The sequence below is a fragment of the Echinops telfairi genome, unplaced genomic scaffold (genome assembly GCF_000313985.2).
Source record: "Echinops telfairi isolate 266 unplaced genomic scaffold, ASM31398v2 ScPeMD7_7457;HRSCAF=8495, whole genome shotgun sequence".
Classification (NCBI taxonomy): domain Eukaryota; kingdom Metazoa; phylum Chordata; class Mammalia; order Afrosoricida; family Tenrecidae; genus Echinops; species Echinops telfairi.
Window position 1 is genome coordinate 43,058,333 of NW_022111357.1, and position 18,562 is coordinate 43,076,894.

An 18,562-nucleotide genomic window follows, 5' to 3' on the forward strand; every position below is an offset into this window, starting at 1 on the left:
TGTGTGTGTGTGTGTCTGAGACTAACCAGAGGAGTAGAAAGCCTCAGCTTTCTCCTGCAGAAAGGCTGGTGGTTTCAAACTGACTTTACAGGCAGTTGCCTTGTGAGTGATCCATGAGTCCACCCGGGCTCTTGGGGGGAACTCTGGGAGGACCTGATTGCTGACCCCAGGGCCAGGCCACAGTGCCTGTCCCTACCCTGCTTCACAGATACACACACCCCCCTCCACCTCCTGCATCCCCAGCCTTCAGGAGTTGAGCCTAGAGGCAGCTAACTCTGCCGCTGGCCCCAGCCCCCAGGGAGCGGAGCAGCAGGAACAGGAATAGCTAGGCCCTTGGGCCACACCTGCGAGCGATCCCCACAGCCACCCACACTGGCTGCCTTTTCCCCTCGCTCAAGGGACAGGCCCTCGGGTGATGCTGTGCAAGAAGCTGCCCCGGAGGGACTGCGAGTGGGCATGGAGGGCCAGGGAGGGAATGAGTGCCTCTCCGGCAGGGAGGGAAAGGAATCCTGCGGCCACCCAGGCCCACGACGGCCCTGCATCTCCTTGCAGCCCCCACTGGACCTGAGGATCCCACCTCAGGATCAGAGCTGCGCCGGGTGCATGAGGGAGGACCCACCCACCCTCGGGCCCATGTCAGAGTCCCCAGTAAGCACGGTCAGCACAGGCTTCCTCCCTAATCCGTAGTGAATAACTTCACACATTTTTTGCCACACCCCAGATTCTGCTTTGAGGTCTGGCTTGGCACATGCCTCTCCCCACCCCTTAGAAGCCAAGTCTCTTTTCAAATGTGCAATGGAGAGGGACCTAGTAGACAAGGTAAGCATAGACTCATGTGTGCTTACTAATGGGTCTCATGGTATTCCCCCTGTGTCTCCCGGAAGGAAGACACACAGCCCACCCTACCACAGTCTTCTGGAAGAGGCTGAGGATTCAAACGGGGTTCGGAACCTGGCCCACCTCCTCTGCCCAGCCAGACCAGGCATAGCAAGACTGAGCAGGGGTGCTGGAGGGAGACAAAGATTAGGACTGCTTCCCAGGGCCAGACTGTGGGCATGATGAGCGAGGATGGGGAGGTCCTACATTGGGGGGGCACCTCCCTGCCCAGGAGCAATGAGAAAGGGAGTCAGAGACCACCCCATCCAGGGAGCCCTGGATAGGAGACCTAGTGCCCTGCCGCCTTTCAGAAAAGCCTCTGGACCTGGGGCTGACCAGTGGCTACCTGCTGGGGACACGTGAATGCAGCCAGCTGTTGCCTGGAGCTTCTCAGTGAGAAGCTGGCGGTGGGAGCTTCAAAGAGCCGGGTTCTCTCAGAAGTGCAGCTCACCGCCTGGAAGACACACTCTGCTCCCCTGGAAACACCAGAGGTGCAGACCGAGATGCCTGGGCGGGAGCCTGCCTGTAGATGTGATAGATAAGCTGAAGCACTTGGACGTTTCCAGAAGCTCCATGCCGTCACGGGCTCGTATACTGGAATAGGGACTACGGTGGAAAGCAGGCTCCGAAAGAAAATGTAGAGGCAAACGGACCAGAGACTCTCTCTAGGACAGACTAGGGCATCAAGGAGTGGGCGGAACCATCCAAGGCAGTCACGACTGGACAGCCAGTGCCGCGGACACTGCTCTGGGCTAGACTGTGTCCTCTGAAATGCCTGCTGAGACCCTGGCCCGGCAGGTCCAACCAGCCAGCCTCTCCAAGGGACAAAGAGGTGGCAGTCTGCTTCTAGAAAGGTGACGGCCTTGGGAGCCATCTGGGGCAGTTCTACTCTGTCCCCTGGTGTCTCCGGAGGCCGGGTTGACCCAGTGGCTACAGGTTTGCGTGGGTGCTAATCACATTTGGAAGTGGGTTTTCTGTGCTGGGTGAATGAGGCCGGATCTGTATAGAGGGATCTTCGACTGTTGAAGTTTAAAACCAGCAGAACACTGCAGAGAAGCCAGCAAGCGATGGAGGGAGAGGAGGCCACGTCAGTCACGTGAAGACCACCAAGCAAGTGCCAAGGAGCCAAAGTTGAAGGACTCGAGGGCCTTCCCTCCGAGCTGGCGCCCCGAGGTCAGGCTTCGGGCCTCCTGCACGGGACACAGAAAGCTGTGTGCACGCCCTGCACCTGTGATCTTCCTGTTACAGCAGCAGAACCAGTGCTGAGGTCGGAGGCAGGGACGCCCACTGCCGGGCTCACAGCTCTCTGAGCGAGGGGCTGCTGGCCGTTTTATATCTGAGCTCATCTTGCTCTCATCACCAGAGGGAAGAGCAACACCAGCAAGGCTGCCACTGGTCCAGTGGGAAGTCCCAGGGGCAGCGCTGCTGGTCTGCACACACTTTGAAGTCAGAGTCCGGGGGGCATGGCGCGGGGCATGGAGATACAGTCTGGTCTCCCAGCACCTCCTTCCCACACCCCGTGATCCAGAGGCCACTGGGGCCATCACAGCCCCAGCTCCCAGCCAGCCAGGGCCCTGGTGGGACATGGGAGGGTGTGCCTGGGACTTCTGATCTCCATTAGTCTGCAGTCTCTTGGCCAAGTGGTGGGCTGGTTCCCAGTCAGGGCACGACCGGCCACCTGGTGGGTGCCAAGGGTGGGCACTAGCTGGTTGCCCTGAGGCTGGAGGCCTGGGCGTGGGGGGCGCTACAGGGGACCAGCAGCTTCAGGGTGTACCCTCTCCCCTGCCTCAGCAGCCTTGGTTTTCACCCGTCCCCCCACCACCGCAGGGATGGGGTCTGCAGTCTGGCTGCTGGGGCCTGTGCTGCCCTGATCCCTCCTCCGGAACAATCTGGGCTCATTTATATTCTCCCCCAACCTCAGCCTGTGGGATTGGATTAAGTTGCTCTAAATGAAACCGCGTTACCTTGGATACACGAGAATTGGGGTAAAACAAACCACACTGTGGGGGTGGGGGTTGTCAGCTCTGAGGGACCAGCGGGGGTGGTCCCCAAGACTGGCCCCACCCCCAGGACTGGCCTGGTCCGGCCCAGTCACAACCTCTCCAAGATCCTTGCACCCACGCCCCATGACCGGTCAGTTACCCAGCCCCACCCCGTATCTGTCCCCAGGGACGTCAAAGTCTGTGCCTGCAGCATTTCCAACACACACCCATGGGCTGCAGGGGGCAGGGGGCTGTAGGATCAGGATGTCCGGGCCTGGGCCCACCCTTCATCACTGCCCTTCCCCTCGCTGAGCTCAGTCTGCCTGTCTGTATGACAGCCCACCCAACTCTTGCGTCCACAGTGATGGTGCCGGGTGGGCTATGGAAGGTGGGGGAAGGGAGGCAGAGGGAGGAGGTCATCGGGTAGCCCCTGCTTCTTTCATCAATGGTGCTCTTGCTTGTCTGCTAAGGTTGGAGTTCCCCGGGGACACCTTGGAATAAAGGCTGGCCACCGGCTTCTGGAAAACCAGTGATTGGAACCTGACGGGGCACAGTCATGCAGACACCCAGGGGTGCTGCACCCAGGCTGGGATCCACAGCAAACAGCTGGCCTCTGCTCCCCCTGACTGCCCGTCCACCCTGGGCCCTGCAGCGTGACACTCCGCATCATGGTCCCCAGCTCACAGGGCAGCCCAGTGTCCTGAGCACAGCAGGTGAGACCTGTTTCCTCTCCTCAAGGAGAGGCCCTCTAGTGGGCTGTTGGGGCGAGGGGGGCAAGAATGGCGAAGAACCCACCCAAGACCCTGTGGGCTCAGGGGACAGACGCCTCTACTCTGCTCAAGGCTTCCCGGAGACCCCGACACCGGGGCTAGTGGAGGGCTCCCCCTGGGGGGGGGGGAGAGAGAGGGCTATTCCTGGGAGCTCAGTGCTCCTCATCCTCCCACCCAAGGGCCCAGTCCTCCCCACCCTGCTTTCCTGCTGGAGACTGACCCAGGTCCACCCAGCAGCCTTAGCTGGAGAGCAGGACACTGTGCCCCACCACAGAGCCAGGCATGAGCACTGAGGCTGGCACCAAGTGGACACTGGGTTATGTTGGGGACCTCATAGCAGACTTCCAGGCCGCACGCCCCAGGACCTGGTGTCCCAATACTTCCAACAAAGCCCATCCCTGGGTACATCACCCCCTGCTCACTGGGGTCCCCTCCGCTCCACACCCAGCCCAGAGCCTGGTAGGAACAAAACAAACTCGCTGCCATCGAGTGGATTTAAACTCCGAGAGACCCTATCTGGTGGGTGGAGCTGGCCCTTTGGTTTTACAGGGAGAGCAGAAACCCTCCCCTTGCTCCTGCAGAGCCTTGGGGCTTTCAAACAGCTGACCTTGCAGCTAGCTGCCCAATGCGGATCCCAGGGACAGCTTGGTAAAACCTGTATGGGTGCAGCCTGCGGGCAGGGGTGTGCCCCTGTGAGCAGGTGCTAGGGCCCTTGGGAGTGGGGGCTCCTGTCAGTCAGAGGCATTTTCCTGTGCAAGGGGATCAGGGGAAGGTCAGCAGGAAGCGGGATTCCGTCAGTAGGGGGTGGCCCTCTGAGCAGAGGGCAGTACCACCAGAAAGGGGCAGGTTCCTGTCAGCAAGGGGTGGGGCCCTACCAGGAGGGAGTGGAGCCCTGTAAGCAGCGGGTGTGGCCCAGTCGGCAGGAGACGTGGGTGGGGCCATTGCAGCCCCCGCCACCTCCCCCCCCAACACACACTCCATGCTGTAGCTCCCTGATGCTTTATCCCCTCTCCCTGTATCCAGTCCCATCCCATAACCTGGACTGCAGCTGTCCACGGAGGGGCCCCGACTGGGCCTAGGGTCTCCCAATCACTCTGAGGCCTCAGGGGAGGGAGCACGGCTTATCCGTCCCCTCCCGCGCCCCCCACCCCACCCCCACCCCCGTTCAGCCACTCCCTCCCAGTGGATCCATTCAGGCAAGCCTGAGAGCCCAGGGCCCCTGGGTGTCCGAGCTGTGCCGCGTGCCTCTCTGTGCAGAGCAGTTAACCTCGTCATTGGCAGAGACCTGTCTGGGCTCGTCGCAAGAATGCCGGGTGAGCAAGCGGGAGCCAGCTTGGCAGGACACAGCACGTGGGCCTGCTGGGTACACTCAGGCGCCACCTGATGCACAGACCAGGCACACCGGCGGGCACACGCACAAGTGCGCGCACGCAAACACCAATTTCCCCACCGCTCATCACTGCAGGGCAGCCCTGAGCTGGCGCCCCGCAGGCACCTGCATCCTTCTCAGACACTCGTGCATGCACCGGGAGACCGCCTGGCAGCAGAGCTGAGCAACCAGATAAGCCAGAAGCGCAAGTGTGACAAGAACAGCCCAGACTCCCTGAGGCCTCCCCCACAGGGTGGGCACGGGGAGCTTCCCAGACCAGACCCGGAAGTCTTCCCCCTCATGGGGAAAACCCTGCCCTCCGAAGACATTCCCAGACTCCAGGAAGCTCCGCCTTCCGCAGCCCCGGCCCCACCCCGCACCAGGTGGGCAGAGGCCTGTCCTCCAGCGACCCCCAACCCCATCCCACTCCCAGATGGGTGTCCTGGAGTGAGGTGGAGGGCCCGTGAGGACCCTGGACAGCTCCGCTGGCTGACCATGTGGCCATCCAGAAAGGGCAGCGGCTAGCTGGTCCTGGCTGAAGGGTTTAAGTGACCCGCTTCCCAGACACCTGGTCCCTGGCTCAGCTCACCATGGCCACTGGCTGCCAGAACCCTCTGTAGTTCTTTCATGCCGACAGGTTCCAGCTGGCTGGACCCCAAGTGCATTCAAGGGCAGCGCTCAGGCCGCAGCCAGCAACTGAGGCGAGGGGGGCCCGGCCCATGGGCTGGAACCGCCCAGGAAGGTGAGGCAGGCCACCGGCACCACTGGGCACTTGTCATCTCCGGGGACAGGGGGCGCTCACACCCGGCCACACCGTGCAGCCCAAATACTGAATGTAGACACGCAGCCCCCAGCAAATCTCTAGGGGTAAAGGTCAGACTCGTGATGCTCCCACCCCAGGTATGGCAGTCCCAGGAGCAGTAGGGAGACACGCCCCTCCATGCCCCACTGCCGGCCACCCCACGCATGAGCGCGAGCGCGCGCGCACACTGAGATGTTCCATTTTGTGCTGTTCGCAGCGCTAACTCAGCACCCAGTGCGCTCCCTTCCTGCCCTGACACCCAGCGGAGTGGGGACGACATGAGCAACTGGCAGTGGGCAGATCAGAGCTGGCGTCTGCTTCGTGCGACCCCCCCACACCTCCCAGTGGCACAGCCCGAGTCATTGCGGAAGACCTCAGGTCACTGGGAAACCGCACAGCGCCCTCTCTGGGACAAGTAGAGGTGCTACTGGCACAGGAAGGGGCCCCGCTGGCAACCCCAACAGTGACCTTGCGTGGCTGATAAAGGTGGGAGGTTTGAGTCAACCCTGGGGTGCCTGTGAGGAAAGGCCTGGCGAGCTACTTCGCAAACACCACGTGAAGCCCAGCTGTGCTGACACACAGCGGGTCACCAGGAGCCCTGGTGGACTCGATAGCAGGTGGCGTTTGGGTGTTAAGCTGGCCTGGCAGGAGGGGGACCCGGGAACCCAGAGGGGACCCCGGGAATCCACGCTGTGCATTAACTCCCTGCTCAGCCCTGCCCTGCTCCTTGAGAGGAGTATGAGCCCAGGGCAGCCCCACCACCCCCACACCCAACCCTTACGTTTGCCTGCTGCCCTGGAGAGCCACACTCGGGGCACAAGGCGGGGGTCTCCGAGGCAAGGGAGGAGGCCTCAGAGTGCCGTTCTCTGGAGGTAATCTGCAAAGAAAGGAACTCCCACCCTGCGCGCCGAGACTCTCCCCGAGTACGGAGGTCCACCTGTCCTGCATGACTGCAGAGCCCCCTTCTGACAAGGTGACCAGGACCCCGCGGTGGCCCGTGAGCTGAGTCCAGACCCCACTGTCCCTCTCTCAACAACAAGAGAGAGAAGCCTGCCTTCCGGCCGGAGCCAAACCCCACACTCACCCACAGGCAGGACGTTGGCATGAAGAAACCTTCTTCTGCCCTCCAGCTCCGGCCCCGGCTCCTCCGGCAGGGCAGCAGGGCCAGGCAGGGTGCTGGCTGGTGGCGGGGCCATGGGGAGTGCCCGAGGGCTCTTGGTCATGGGGGCAGCAGTGAGTGACAGATGGCACTGGCTTTATCAGCAGCTGGCACCAGCTGTCCATAGAAGGGGGTGGCTCTGAGCCCACCCTATCCTCAAGGTCCCCGGCATCTCTTGCTGAGTTGGGGTCCACACCTAGAGAGAGGGAGGAAGGTCAGAGGAAGTTGGGAGGTGAAGTCAGCGGTCCCCTTGAGCGCCTCTCAGGTGGGCCTGTAAGAGTGCCCTGGCGCCCCCTGCCGGGCGATGTGTTCCAGCCCAAACCAAAGACTACACTCACATTGCCTTCCAATCAGTTCTGACTCATGAGGACCCTGTAGGGCAGGGTAGAACTACCCCTGCAGGTTTCCAAGATGGGTAACCCTTTATGGGAGTAGAAAGGCTCGCCTTTCTCCTACCGAGTGGCTAGTGGTTTCGAACTGCTGACCTTGAGGTTAGCAGCCCACCTCTCCACCACAACACCACCAGCCCAGTTTCCCTAAACTCCAGAACCAGACCGATGACCATCAGGTCGATTCGGACTCATAGTGACCCTCTGCACAGGAATTCCAAAGGCCTCAATCTTCATGGGCGCAGGGCAGCCTCAGCTCCCTTCCTCAAAGCAGCTGGTAGGTTTGAACTACCGGGCTTTCGGTTAGCACCCCAGTGCTTAACCCCCACAGCTCTTAAGAGCATGTCTCCAGGCTGGACGTCATGCATATCGGGATGCAATTCAAAGGCAAAGCTGGAATCATCTTAGAATCTAGCCACCCTCCCAGGACCAAAGTCTGTAAGACCAGAGACTTGGTGGGGGGCGGTGGGGAGGGGTAGTCCCAGAACCAGGCTGCCCACAGACCGGGCTGTGTGCTGAAGGTGCCCACAGGCCGGGGACTGCAGGAGAAACCCCAGGCACTGGCGCCCCTTGCCCAGCCCTCAGACTCGTGCCCACCACTCTCAGTCAGGGTCATCTGGTCATGTCAGTCACTGAGTGGCCCTGGCAAGCAGCCAAGGCCACAGTGGTCTCTCCAGCCATTCCTGCCTAAAGCATCCACCTGGCCTGGCCCTAACTTTCACGACCGCCCCCACCCCGCCCCCGTAGTGCCTCTTCGTCACCCTCAGAACAAGGCCCCACCTCCTGCCTTTGCCAGGTTCATCTCCCTACTGGAAATCTCCCTGCCACCACCCCCTCCATCCACCCAACTCCTCCTCACACCCAAGGACAGAGGCTTCCCTGTCTCCTCTTCTTCACCGATGCCGAAGCCCACTCCCCCTTCAGAGCCCCCTCCCCAGGCCCCCAGACCGCAGAGACCACAAGAGGTGTACCCAAGGATTGGTGGAGGCCTGGGCACTGGGCACCGGAGCTGCTGGCCTGCCCTGGGCAGAGCTCTAGAGGCCCTTGAGTGGGTATTGGGCAGGGGCACTCTGGGAGGTAGGAGGGCCAGGAGGTGGTGTGGGCAGGCTCCTTGCCAAATGCTTGGCTTCCTCCCAGAAACTCAGACCAGCCCTGGCAAGTGGGCCCAGGTGGACCCCCCACCTCTACCTCACTCCCTCCTCAAATCCGGACCTCCAGGATGACCTCCAGGCCCCCAGGATAAAGGGACTCTCCCCAGACATCTTCCCTCCTGCTCCCAGCCCTGCCCCACTGAGCAGCAGCAGTACACATGAAATGGGCTGCCTGGAACTCTGTGGGGTCCTGGGCTCCAGAACAGCTAGGAAGGGGTGGGGTGGGGAGGGGTATGGTTTGGCAGCAGGCAGACACAGGGCCCTGGCCCCAACCCAGAGGACCCCCATACTCCCCATCACCCTCCCAGGCCCCCTCTTTTCTCAGCTCCCCTAGCCCCAGACTCACCCACAGCAGTGGGGTCTCCCCGGCCAGCCTTGCTTATGTGACCCCAGGACGGAGGCCCTCGGCTGCACAACTGCCTCGGAGGAGCTAGCCCGGCCAGACCGCCAGTTCCCGAGCAGGCACCCCACTTCCTGCTGCCGTTGGAGCCTGGACACCGTGTCCTGACACGTCTGCGGCGCGAGGCGGGCGTGGAGCTCAGCTGGGGTTGGCACAGAGAGCTTGATTAGGCAAGTGGCGCCCCACCAGGCCCGCACAAGCCAAGGCAAGGCCGCAAGGACCATGAAGTCAGCCCTGGCCTGGGTCCTGCTGCGCCATGCCGGGCACCCACAGTCTTGTGCCCGTGTCCCTGCCCTGAGAGCCTGTGGGCCCTGCAGCACTGCAGCTCCTGGCATCCACAGGTTGAGTAGGGGGCTTCGGGTGGGAGCAGGAGTGCCTCCATCCATTGGGGTCCAACCATACTGAGGTCTACGCTGCCCTGCAGCGGTGGGGCACTCTTGGGTGACTTCAGGCCCCCAGGTTCTACCTAAAGGATGCTGCACCCCTGGCCTCTGCTGGCGCCTGGCTCAGAAGCCTCCCACCCCCTGTCCCCCACCTGACCCCGAACCCTGGCTACTGTCTACACACTGACCACTCCGGGAGCATCATTCGGTTCCAGGCTGTGCTCCCCAAGAAGCAAGAGCCTTGAATTAGAGGGGGGCCCAGCCCCAGAGCCCCTCCTGAGCCCTCTGCCAGACTGTCCTGCCTAACAGTCACCCTGAACTTCCTTACTGTCCCTGGACCGGCCAGTCTCTGCACTCAACCCACCCTGGCCCTCATGAGGGGAGTGGCATACCTGGCCCCAGGCCCCTGGACCCCTGTCCTGGCTTTCTTTCCCAGTGGGCCCTCTCCCAGCTCGGGGGACCTCCCAATGCCGTCTGCTACAGAGTGCTAGCACGCAGCACAATGTCAGGGCCCCCACAAGCCCTGGCCTGCCCCTCAACACCCTCCTGCCTCCCACCACCTGCGTCAGGGCCAGGAAACAGAGACGCCACGCCTTGGGCTGGCAGCCCTGTTCGGGAAGCCCCCAGGGGGAGGGGGAGGGGGAAGGGGGCGCTGCCTCTCTAGTGGGAGAGGCCAGGGTGGGTGTCCACCCTCTTGGCCTCAGCTGGCCACCCAGCTCACAGGTAAATCCTACTCTTGGAGGAAGAAACTGAGGCCCAGAGAAGACAACCCTCCCTCTCCCACCCAAGCCTCAGCTGAGCTTGGCACATCAAACATGGAGCCAAATGCCCCTCTCCACTCCTCCTGACTCCCACTGCCCAGTCTTGTCCACAGGGTCCACCCTAGGTTGGATGTCTGGCCCCAGAGCCCCCAAAGGCTGACAGCCCCAGTACCAGGAAGCAGAGGGACATAGCCTGCCCCCAGCTGTTCCCTACCCATCCTGGGACCCCACTCTAGCCTTGTGCCCAGCCCTCTCTCCTAGGTTCCTCCGGGTCTCCACTCCAGGTGATCCTGTCCTCCAATGTCCACTCCCACACAAGAGACTCCTTCTTGAGCCCCCTACCATGCCAACTGCACCCCACCTCTGAGAAGCACCCTTTGACTACTCCTATCCTGAGTTCCCACAGCCCCCAGTGTGCACAGACACACACACACACACACACACACACACACACACTGACCCTTTAGAAGCCACCCCACCCCCCATGTCCAATGAAGCGGGGCTCTCTCTAGGCTGGGTGTGGGGTCCACAGTGTGGAGACCCACAGCACAGATGTCCTGGCGATGGGTGGGCCAGGCCACCAGCTGTCAGCCTCCCCGGTTCCTCTGCAGGCCCCACTGCCCACTGCCTCCCAGTGGTAGAAGAGGCAGAGCCCTCAGCCACTGGCACAGCACTGGGAGAGCCTGTGGGAGCCAGCATGCATGTTGGATCAGCAGCAGAGCCTGAGACTGTCCAAAGCCATGCAGCCCAGCAGCCCGGCCCCAGATGGTCATGGGAGGCCAGGGGTGGACCCGGAGCCTCGAGTCAGCTGGTTCTAGCCTCCACTCAAGGGCTTAGTGAAATGCAGACCACACACCCCCTCCCAGAGTTAGAGCTAGCTCAGGCCCAAGAGGGCAAGAGGGAGTGACCGGCAGGGTGACCCATGACATGTCTGGCCAGAGCAGACCCCACTAGCACCACACAGTCCTGGGGGGGGGCGGGGGAAGGTCAATGACCCACTGAAGGCGAGGGGGGAGGGAGGTGCTGGATGGGAGAGGAGCCACTTAGCCAGGCCGTGTGGCGTCTCCACGCTGCCTCATGGTGCAGCTGCTCTGAGCCAGAGACACCTTCTCCAGTAGCTCCCATGGAAACATGCAGCCTTCACGGCAGCCCCATGGCAGAGGGGCCCCAGGGTGGTCCCCACATGGCTATGTCATATATTGGTTAGGGACAAGGAAAGGTTACACAGGCCTGGAATTTGAAGAAAACCTAGTGCTGAACGTGGAAGCAAGAAACAGAACTGAGTATGTGACCCTACCACTACCACGACACAGAGCAGTGCCTTCTGGGAGTCCCAGAGCCAAAGCAATGTTCATAACCACGCCATGAGCTGCCACCAAGTTGGCCCTGTCTCATGACAACCCCAGGCACGACAGCGTCACACAGTGCCTGGTTTCCGGTTGTGGATCAGCTCTCGTGATCCATAGATTTGCGGGGGCTGATCTTCGTCTAAAGTAGATGGCCAGACCGTTCCTCCTCCTCTGTCTTCCTCGAAAGCAGGGTTTCCCAGAGTGGGCCATACCACCCCCTGAGGGAGCACAGGACAGTCCATCGAGTCCATGCTGACTTGTAGTGACCCTATAGGACAGGGTATATCTTCCCTGTGCATTTCCAAGACTGGAACTCTTTGTGGGAGTAGAAAGCCCCATCTTTCTCCCTCAGACTGGCTGGTGGTTTCAAACTGCTGATCTTGCAGGTCATCGTCCAATGGGTAACCACTCTGTGGCCAGCGCTCTTAGAACAATCCAAGGGAGTAGCCTTGGATTATGGGTCACAAAAGTTTTGAATTGCTGGTGGGGGGTGGACACTGAGTAATGTTTTTGTTGTTTTTGTCTGGAAAGGGGGCACTAGGCCAAATTGAGCTATGGTCTAAGGCTCAACTGTAACCTGTTCAGCATCACCACAACAGGAAAGCCTCCTCTGAGCCATGAGCCAGGTGGCAGCTGCACCTGGAGTGCATTGGGCAGGACTCAAACTGGGTCTCCTGCATGGAAGGGGAGGTGCTCACGTAATAGTGGCTAAAACTGCTAGGCCTTCACACACTTCAAGGCCCGGCACCAGCAACCATTACATTCTTCACCGCCATGACCTCTGAATTTTAAGAGCCACAAGAGCCCATGTCCTTTAAAAAAATGCCCTTGATGAAGCAGTGGTGGGGGGGACAACAACTAATTTGGTTAGCTCCTAACTTTTAGCTGATATTTTGGATGAGGAAGCAGGAAGCACAGGATCTCCGAGAAGGCACTGGAGTGCTTGAGTTACTAGCTGAACTAGCCGCACCATCTCTGGAAAATCGTTTTTACACGAACAAAAAACAAACAATTGGGAATGCCGACTTGAATATTTGGCAGACGCTGTCTCCAAAGCACACAAAGCGAGTTCCTCTCTTGAAAAAGGCAAACCAGCAAAGTGACAATGTTTGTTGCCAACAATGAAATGTAAGCAGAAGCGAGAATTCCACCACCACCTGTCAACTTGTCATACCGTGAAGGCTCACTTGTTGGTGTGATGTCAGGCGCAATGCCACCGGCATTTCAAATTCCAGCAGGGTGACTCATCAAGGGTAGGTTTGTAACAGAACCTCCAGACTAAGTCTAGGAGAGGAAGGCCTGGGGCTCTGCTCCCCAAAATACCCAATGGTGGATCACCAGAGACCATGGTCTGACCCACTGGCTTTGGACGCATCCGCAGGTGGAGGACGCATTAGTGGAGAAGATCACATTTGGTGCAGTCAAGGGCCAGCAAGGGTAAGGGAGGCTCTCAGTGAGATGGAGTGGCATAATAGCCCTGGGGCTGGACTCTCAGAGGTCAGTGATCGTGGGGACAATGCAGGACCAGGCAGCACTTTGTTCTGTTGTACATGGGCCCTCTGGAGTTGCTGTTGACTTAGCAGCAGCTCCCTGTCTCTCCATCGAAATCAAAATCAGAACTTCAGGAAACCTGTACCGACCACTGTGCTTTGACAGCTTCCTAGTAGCAAAGACTTTTCTTATCAGAGCAGTGCCAAGGCAAATGGATCATATTCTGATCATGAAGAACAAAGCGGGTCAACATTGGAAAACCAATATTTTCCAGATGACCAAACCATGTTGTTCCAGAATCCTGCCTGGGTACATCTCCAGTCAAAGCGAGCCACAGACCACTGGGCGTTCATCTAGAGGCAACAAAAGTCCCTGGATGTAGCTTCAGATTCCACGTTGCAAATGTCTATCAGGATCAACCAACTGGTCCAGTTCTGGTGTGCATCAAAGGAGAAGATCCCCTGCATCGGAAGAGGCAGCATCTCTCCGAGAGGCGCGATTTTTCCCAACCAAAATAAGGTCCTGTGACAGATGGAATGCAGAAGCGGAGAGGAGAATTCTGCTGCTTCCCATGAGCCAAGCACTCCAGACATTTGCAGCAGTGGAAAACAATGTCACTCTTTTCACTAAATGTTTTGTTTTGGAAAAACACAGCTACTTTTCATCAAATATGTTATTTGTGTTAACATGCAATTAGCTCACTATTGTTCTTTTTAATGGATTCATAAACAGATATATATTTTTTAATCTTGAAGGCAAGGAGTCTCTGGGTTACAAATGAGATCCATTCCTAAGGGTGTGTGGTGCCAGGATCCTCTCGTTTTTTGTGACGCCCACCAGTAGGAGCGTGCAGACTGGGTCTGTCCTGTTCTCCTGATGAGTCTGGCTAAAAGAAGATGGGAAGATGCTGATAGGATTTTATGACTCCATTGTGAATGGCTGTTGATGGGGTTACTTGTGATTGTGAACATCTGGAACCCAAATGTGGGAATTGGTTATTTTTGCCACCCTGCTCAGTATAAAACAAGACATCTCGGCAACAGGAGAGGGATCTCACGATGATCAAGGGGGGAAAAGAGCCAGGAGCGGAGCATGTCCTTTGGACCTTCAGATCCCTGCATGTTGAGCCTCCTCAACCCAGGAGAGAGCAAGCTGTGACATGAGAAGGGCCATGGAGGCGTGGTAGCAGAAGAATCGAGAGCCAGATCACCGGACAGAGTGGCAGGCTTCTCGGCCCACAGGGCAGCGAAAGCTGAGTATCTTGGTGGAATGAAGTGCCCCCAGGCACTTGACTGGGGCAAAGGCCTGTGTGGAGTGGCACACCCTTTGGGAATTTATTGGCAGTGCTGAAAGAGCGCTTGGTAACATGACCCCAGCATCTAGGAGCAAAGTCAGCACAAAGATCCAGCCGGACACTGGGAGAAGCAGAGTTCAAGGCGCCGAGGTCAATACAATCACATGCACAACCAACCTTGCAATAAGATAGTCGCAGTGACCTATGAGCGGACACATAGGTACACATGCCAGGTGAATAGGTGGGGGAAGGTGTACGAGATTACACCCATACGTAGACAGAGGTTTGCTAGAGGAGAGGTCCATATATGTTTGCACATGTGCTGTAAATACATACATGACTAGAGTAGAACCTATCACAGGGCACAAAGTTACGAACACGTCCTAGCTGTACCCAGACACCGTAAGGAAATGACTCCTGGGAGCTCGGGACTTTAGCCTCAGGGGACGTCCACGTCGATTGGTGCCGTGCTGTGAATTACTGAACATGGCTCTCCTAGCTACAGTCTCTAACTTCCACCAAACGTCTGGGTGCTGTTGTGGTTGTTAGGTGCTGTTGGGTTGGCTCCGACCCTACGTGCGATGGAATGAAACACTGCTCAGCGCTGTACCATCCTCACACTTGTTCTTATGATGCAGCTGATAGAAGCAGCCATGGGGTCCCCCCATCTTGTCAAAGAGCTTCCTCTTTTTCACTGCCCTGATACCTTACCGAGCTTGATGTCCTTCTCCGGGGCCTGGGTGAACTGTATAAGGATGAGGTGTTTATGGCCTACCACTGAGATTGGATAGCTTACTGATAAGGTACCTAAGGTACACCGCAGTCTTGGGAAGCAGGGCCGTGAAAATACAGTGCACGGACCCCAAACAAAGGGCCTGGTGTTCTGTCCTCCTTCTAGGCTTGACGAAGCCATCCCAGAGGCAGACGGGGGATTCGATTCCCAAAACTCAAAACCATCGAGAGAAGATCCAAGGGTGCAGCATACCCTTTGACCTGACATCCCTGCACTACACCTGCCCGATCCAGGAGACAGAGGAGCGTGACACCCAAGATGTGGAGAAGCCACGGCAGAGAAACAGCGACAGCCACACCAGCAGAAGGAAGAGCGGCCTTCCTGTGGCCCACAGCGTGGCAGGAGGCTTGCTGGGGGAGTGCGGTGTCTTTGAACACTTACTGGCAGAGCTAAAAGAGCTTCGTCGCACTGGCCACAAGAGAGGCAGGGGCCAGAGAGAGTCATACCTGCAGGCCCAGCCGAGAAGAGGCTGTCTTGATCAAAGAACTGCATTCTGGCCATTCCTGAGCCTGCAGTGTGACCTGTTATCTCCCTAGTGTCTGTGAGCTCTCTGTGGGCCTGGCAGGAAAGAAGTGCCAGGGGAGGAAGAGCTGGTGTCACAATCAGCACAAAGGATGGGAAGCGGAGGCGTGCCTGACCCCCTCCTCGGAGGAATCAACCTTGGGCGGTCACTTTGTCTCTCTTTGCATCCTGGGAAGTCAGCGGAGGTCGGGCACTGTCCCCCACACCTGTTTGCTTTTTTCCTTCCTTCCCACCCTCCCCCCTGCCTTCCTGTGTTGCTCTTTCTTTTGCAATTGGCATAACGCAGTGCATAAAACAATCCCTGACCGTCTGTTTAGGTGAGGGATTGACACCGTAGCTGCTTAAGGGCTCTTGCGAGGACATTGCAGGAAGGCAGGGTTTGGTGCACTGGGTCGCTGAGGGTCGGAACCGACTGGATGGCACCTAGCAACAACGACATCGGGGAGCCGTAATTGGGGTCTAAAAACCTTGAGCGTGGCCCTGTACCCTCTCCCACTCTGGCCCATCCCCCACACGTCTCACTCCCGGGGGAGCAAAGAAAAGCAAAGATTCAAAATGCATGGAAACAATGATTCCAACAGATGGACGGACCACTCAAACTTCAGCCTTGAGACCTGGAGAACTAGGTTGTGCCTATTACAAACCCGCCCACTATTACAAACCCACCTGCTATTATAAACCAGCCCGCTATTACAAACCCACCTGCTATTATAAACCAGGCCGCTATTACAAACCCGCCCGCTATTACAAACCCACCCGCTACTACAAACCCACCTGTTATTACAAACCAGCCCACTATTTACAAACCCGCCTGTTATTACAATCCCACCTGTTATTACAAACCCACCTGTTATTACAAACCAGCCCACTATTTACAAACCCACCTGTTATTACAAACCCACCCGCTATTACAAACCCGCCTGTTATTACAATCCCACCTGTTATTACAAACCCACCTGCTCTGCAAGGTGTCGCCTTAGTACAGCGGTTCTCAGCTTGTGGGTCGCGACCCCCTTGTGGGTTGAATGACCCTTTCATAAGGGTCGCCCAATTCAAAACAGTAACAAAATTACAGTTATGAAATAGCAATGAAAATAATTGTATGTAAGATATGTAAGATATGACAAAATAATAATTTATGAATTTATGAATTATGAAGGGTTCATGAGGGAGGGGGAGTGGGGAGGGAAGGGGAAAAATGAGGAGTTGATATTAAGGGCTCAAGTAGAAGGCAAATGTTTTGAGAATGATGATGGCAACAAATGTACAATGTGCTTGACACAATGGATGGATGGATGGATTGTGATAAGAACTCTACAAGCCCCCAATAAAATGACTTTTAAAATATTAATGAACAAATATAAAATAATTGTATGGTTTGGGGGGGTGACCCCAACATGAGGAACTGTATTAAAGGGCCGCAGACTTAGGAAGGTTGAGAACCACTGCCTTAGTGGATTGAGTGGGAGGGAAGATGTGGAATGAAATCGAGACCCTAAAAATAACCAGAATGACTAGTCTGGTCAAGAGGGGTGTAACCCCAAAGTTGTAGCTCCTAGTCACCCTTCAGGACTTAATTCACCCCTGTAGCTCAGCATTCAGCCAAACAAGAGACAAGCGTCTAAGGCAGCGGTTCTCAACCTTCCTGATGCGGTGACCTTTTAATACCATTCCTCATGTGTGGTGCCCCCCCAACCATAAAATTATTTTCATTGCTACTTCATCACTGTCATTTTGCTACTGTTATGAATCGGGCAACCCCTGTGAAAGGGTCATTCGGCCCCCAAAGGGGTTGCGACCCACAGGTTGAGAACTGCTGGTCTAAGGTGAACCATAACACCAGGGAGACACCTGCCCCTTAAGACAAGTACCCACTCAAAACCACAAGGGCAGCCTTTGCCAAGTGGGGTGGGGGAAGCTCAGAAGGCAAGAAGGGACGGGCAAGGAGCACCCCCGGGAACAGGAACGGCAGGGAGGATGTGGTGAGAGGGTAGGTTCCATTGTGGAGATTTCAATCAATGCCTGTGATGTTTGCCAATTTCCATGGTGTAAATACTCCCACCTTGGCTGACTTCAAGCTCTCACTATGAGATCACCGACCCTGGAGCCGGAACAGACTGCCAGCACACGATACATTCAAAGCAAATAACTCAAGAGCAGACAAAACCCTAAAACCTAACCAAGTGACCAGGAAGTGCAAAATCTTAGGTGTTCATTGCTTTTGTTACTTAAGATATTTTATATATCTTATTTACTTTAATTTGCTTAATTGGATTTTTAGTAAGGGCTGTGTTAACCCCTAAAAAAAAACATTCACACACACACACACACACACACACACACACACACTCTCTCTCTCACTGCCAGCAAGTGGAATCCACCCCTAGTGACCTTCTGGAACAGGGTAGAACTGACCCCTGTGGGTTTCCAAGAGTGTAAAGCTGGATAGGAATAGAAAGCCTGCCTTTCTCCCTCGGGGCAGCTGGTGGTTTCAAACTGCTGACCTTGCAGTTCACAGCTCAACACATAACCACTAGACACCAGGACTCCTTACATTAACAACCAGCTCGCAAAATCACTACAGCCTTCACGCTGGCTCTGGCTCCCACAGCCCCACTGGACAGAGCAAACGCTCTTTGGGGAAGTCCACATTGTCCCGTGTGTGCAGACAGGGGTCCTGAGCCCAAGAACTTCATGGACCGCTGACAGAGTAAAGTCACTTGCCACAAAGCAACACGAAAACCACAAGGCCGAACCAGTTGCCATCGGGCCATTCTCAACGTCAACCCTGAAAGACACACGCCAACAGGAGATGTCCCAGAATGGGTTCCCAGAGGCACAGGGAGTGGGCAGGGCGGGAACCTGGCGGCCAATCAAGGCACTAACCAATCAGAAGAGAACCCCAGCCTGAAGAGAAAAGTGGTTGCGCCCCCTGCACCTGAGGCTCACTGACTAGGGGTTGGGGGTTGAGGGTCTTAACTGGGCTGAAGGCAGCCTCAGAAGAGCCCTGGTGGCATGCTGGGTTATTCATTGTTCTGCTAACCACAAGACCAGCAGTTCAAAACCACCAG

The 18,562-nt window shown here is 57.2% G+C and overlaps 1 protein-coding gene across 1 annotated transcript in view; it reads right to left on the reverse strand.

Moving 5' to 3' along the window:
- Positions 1-7,022, reverse strand: part of PLCH2 (phospholipase C eta 2) — a 69,850-nt gene extending 62,828 nt beyond the window's left edge. Inside the window, exon 1 of the mRNA XM_045299222.1 lies at positions 6,884-7,022. Coding sequence (XP_045155157.1) covers positions 6,884-7,022 — 139 coding nt within the window. The remainder of the gene's footprint in view (positions 1-6,883) is intronic.
- Between the last annotated feature and the right edge of the window lie 11,540 nt (positions 7,023-18,562).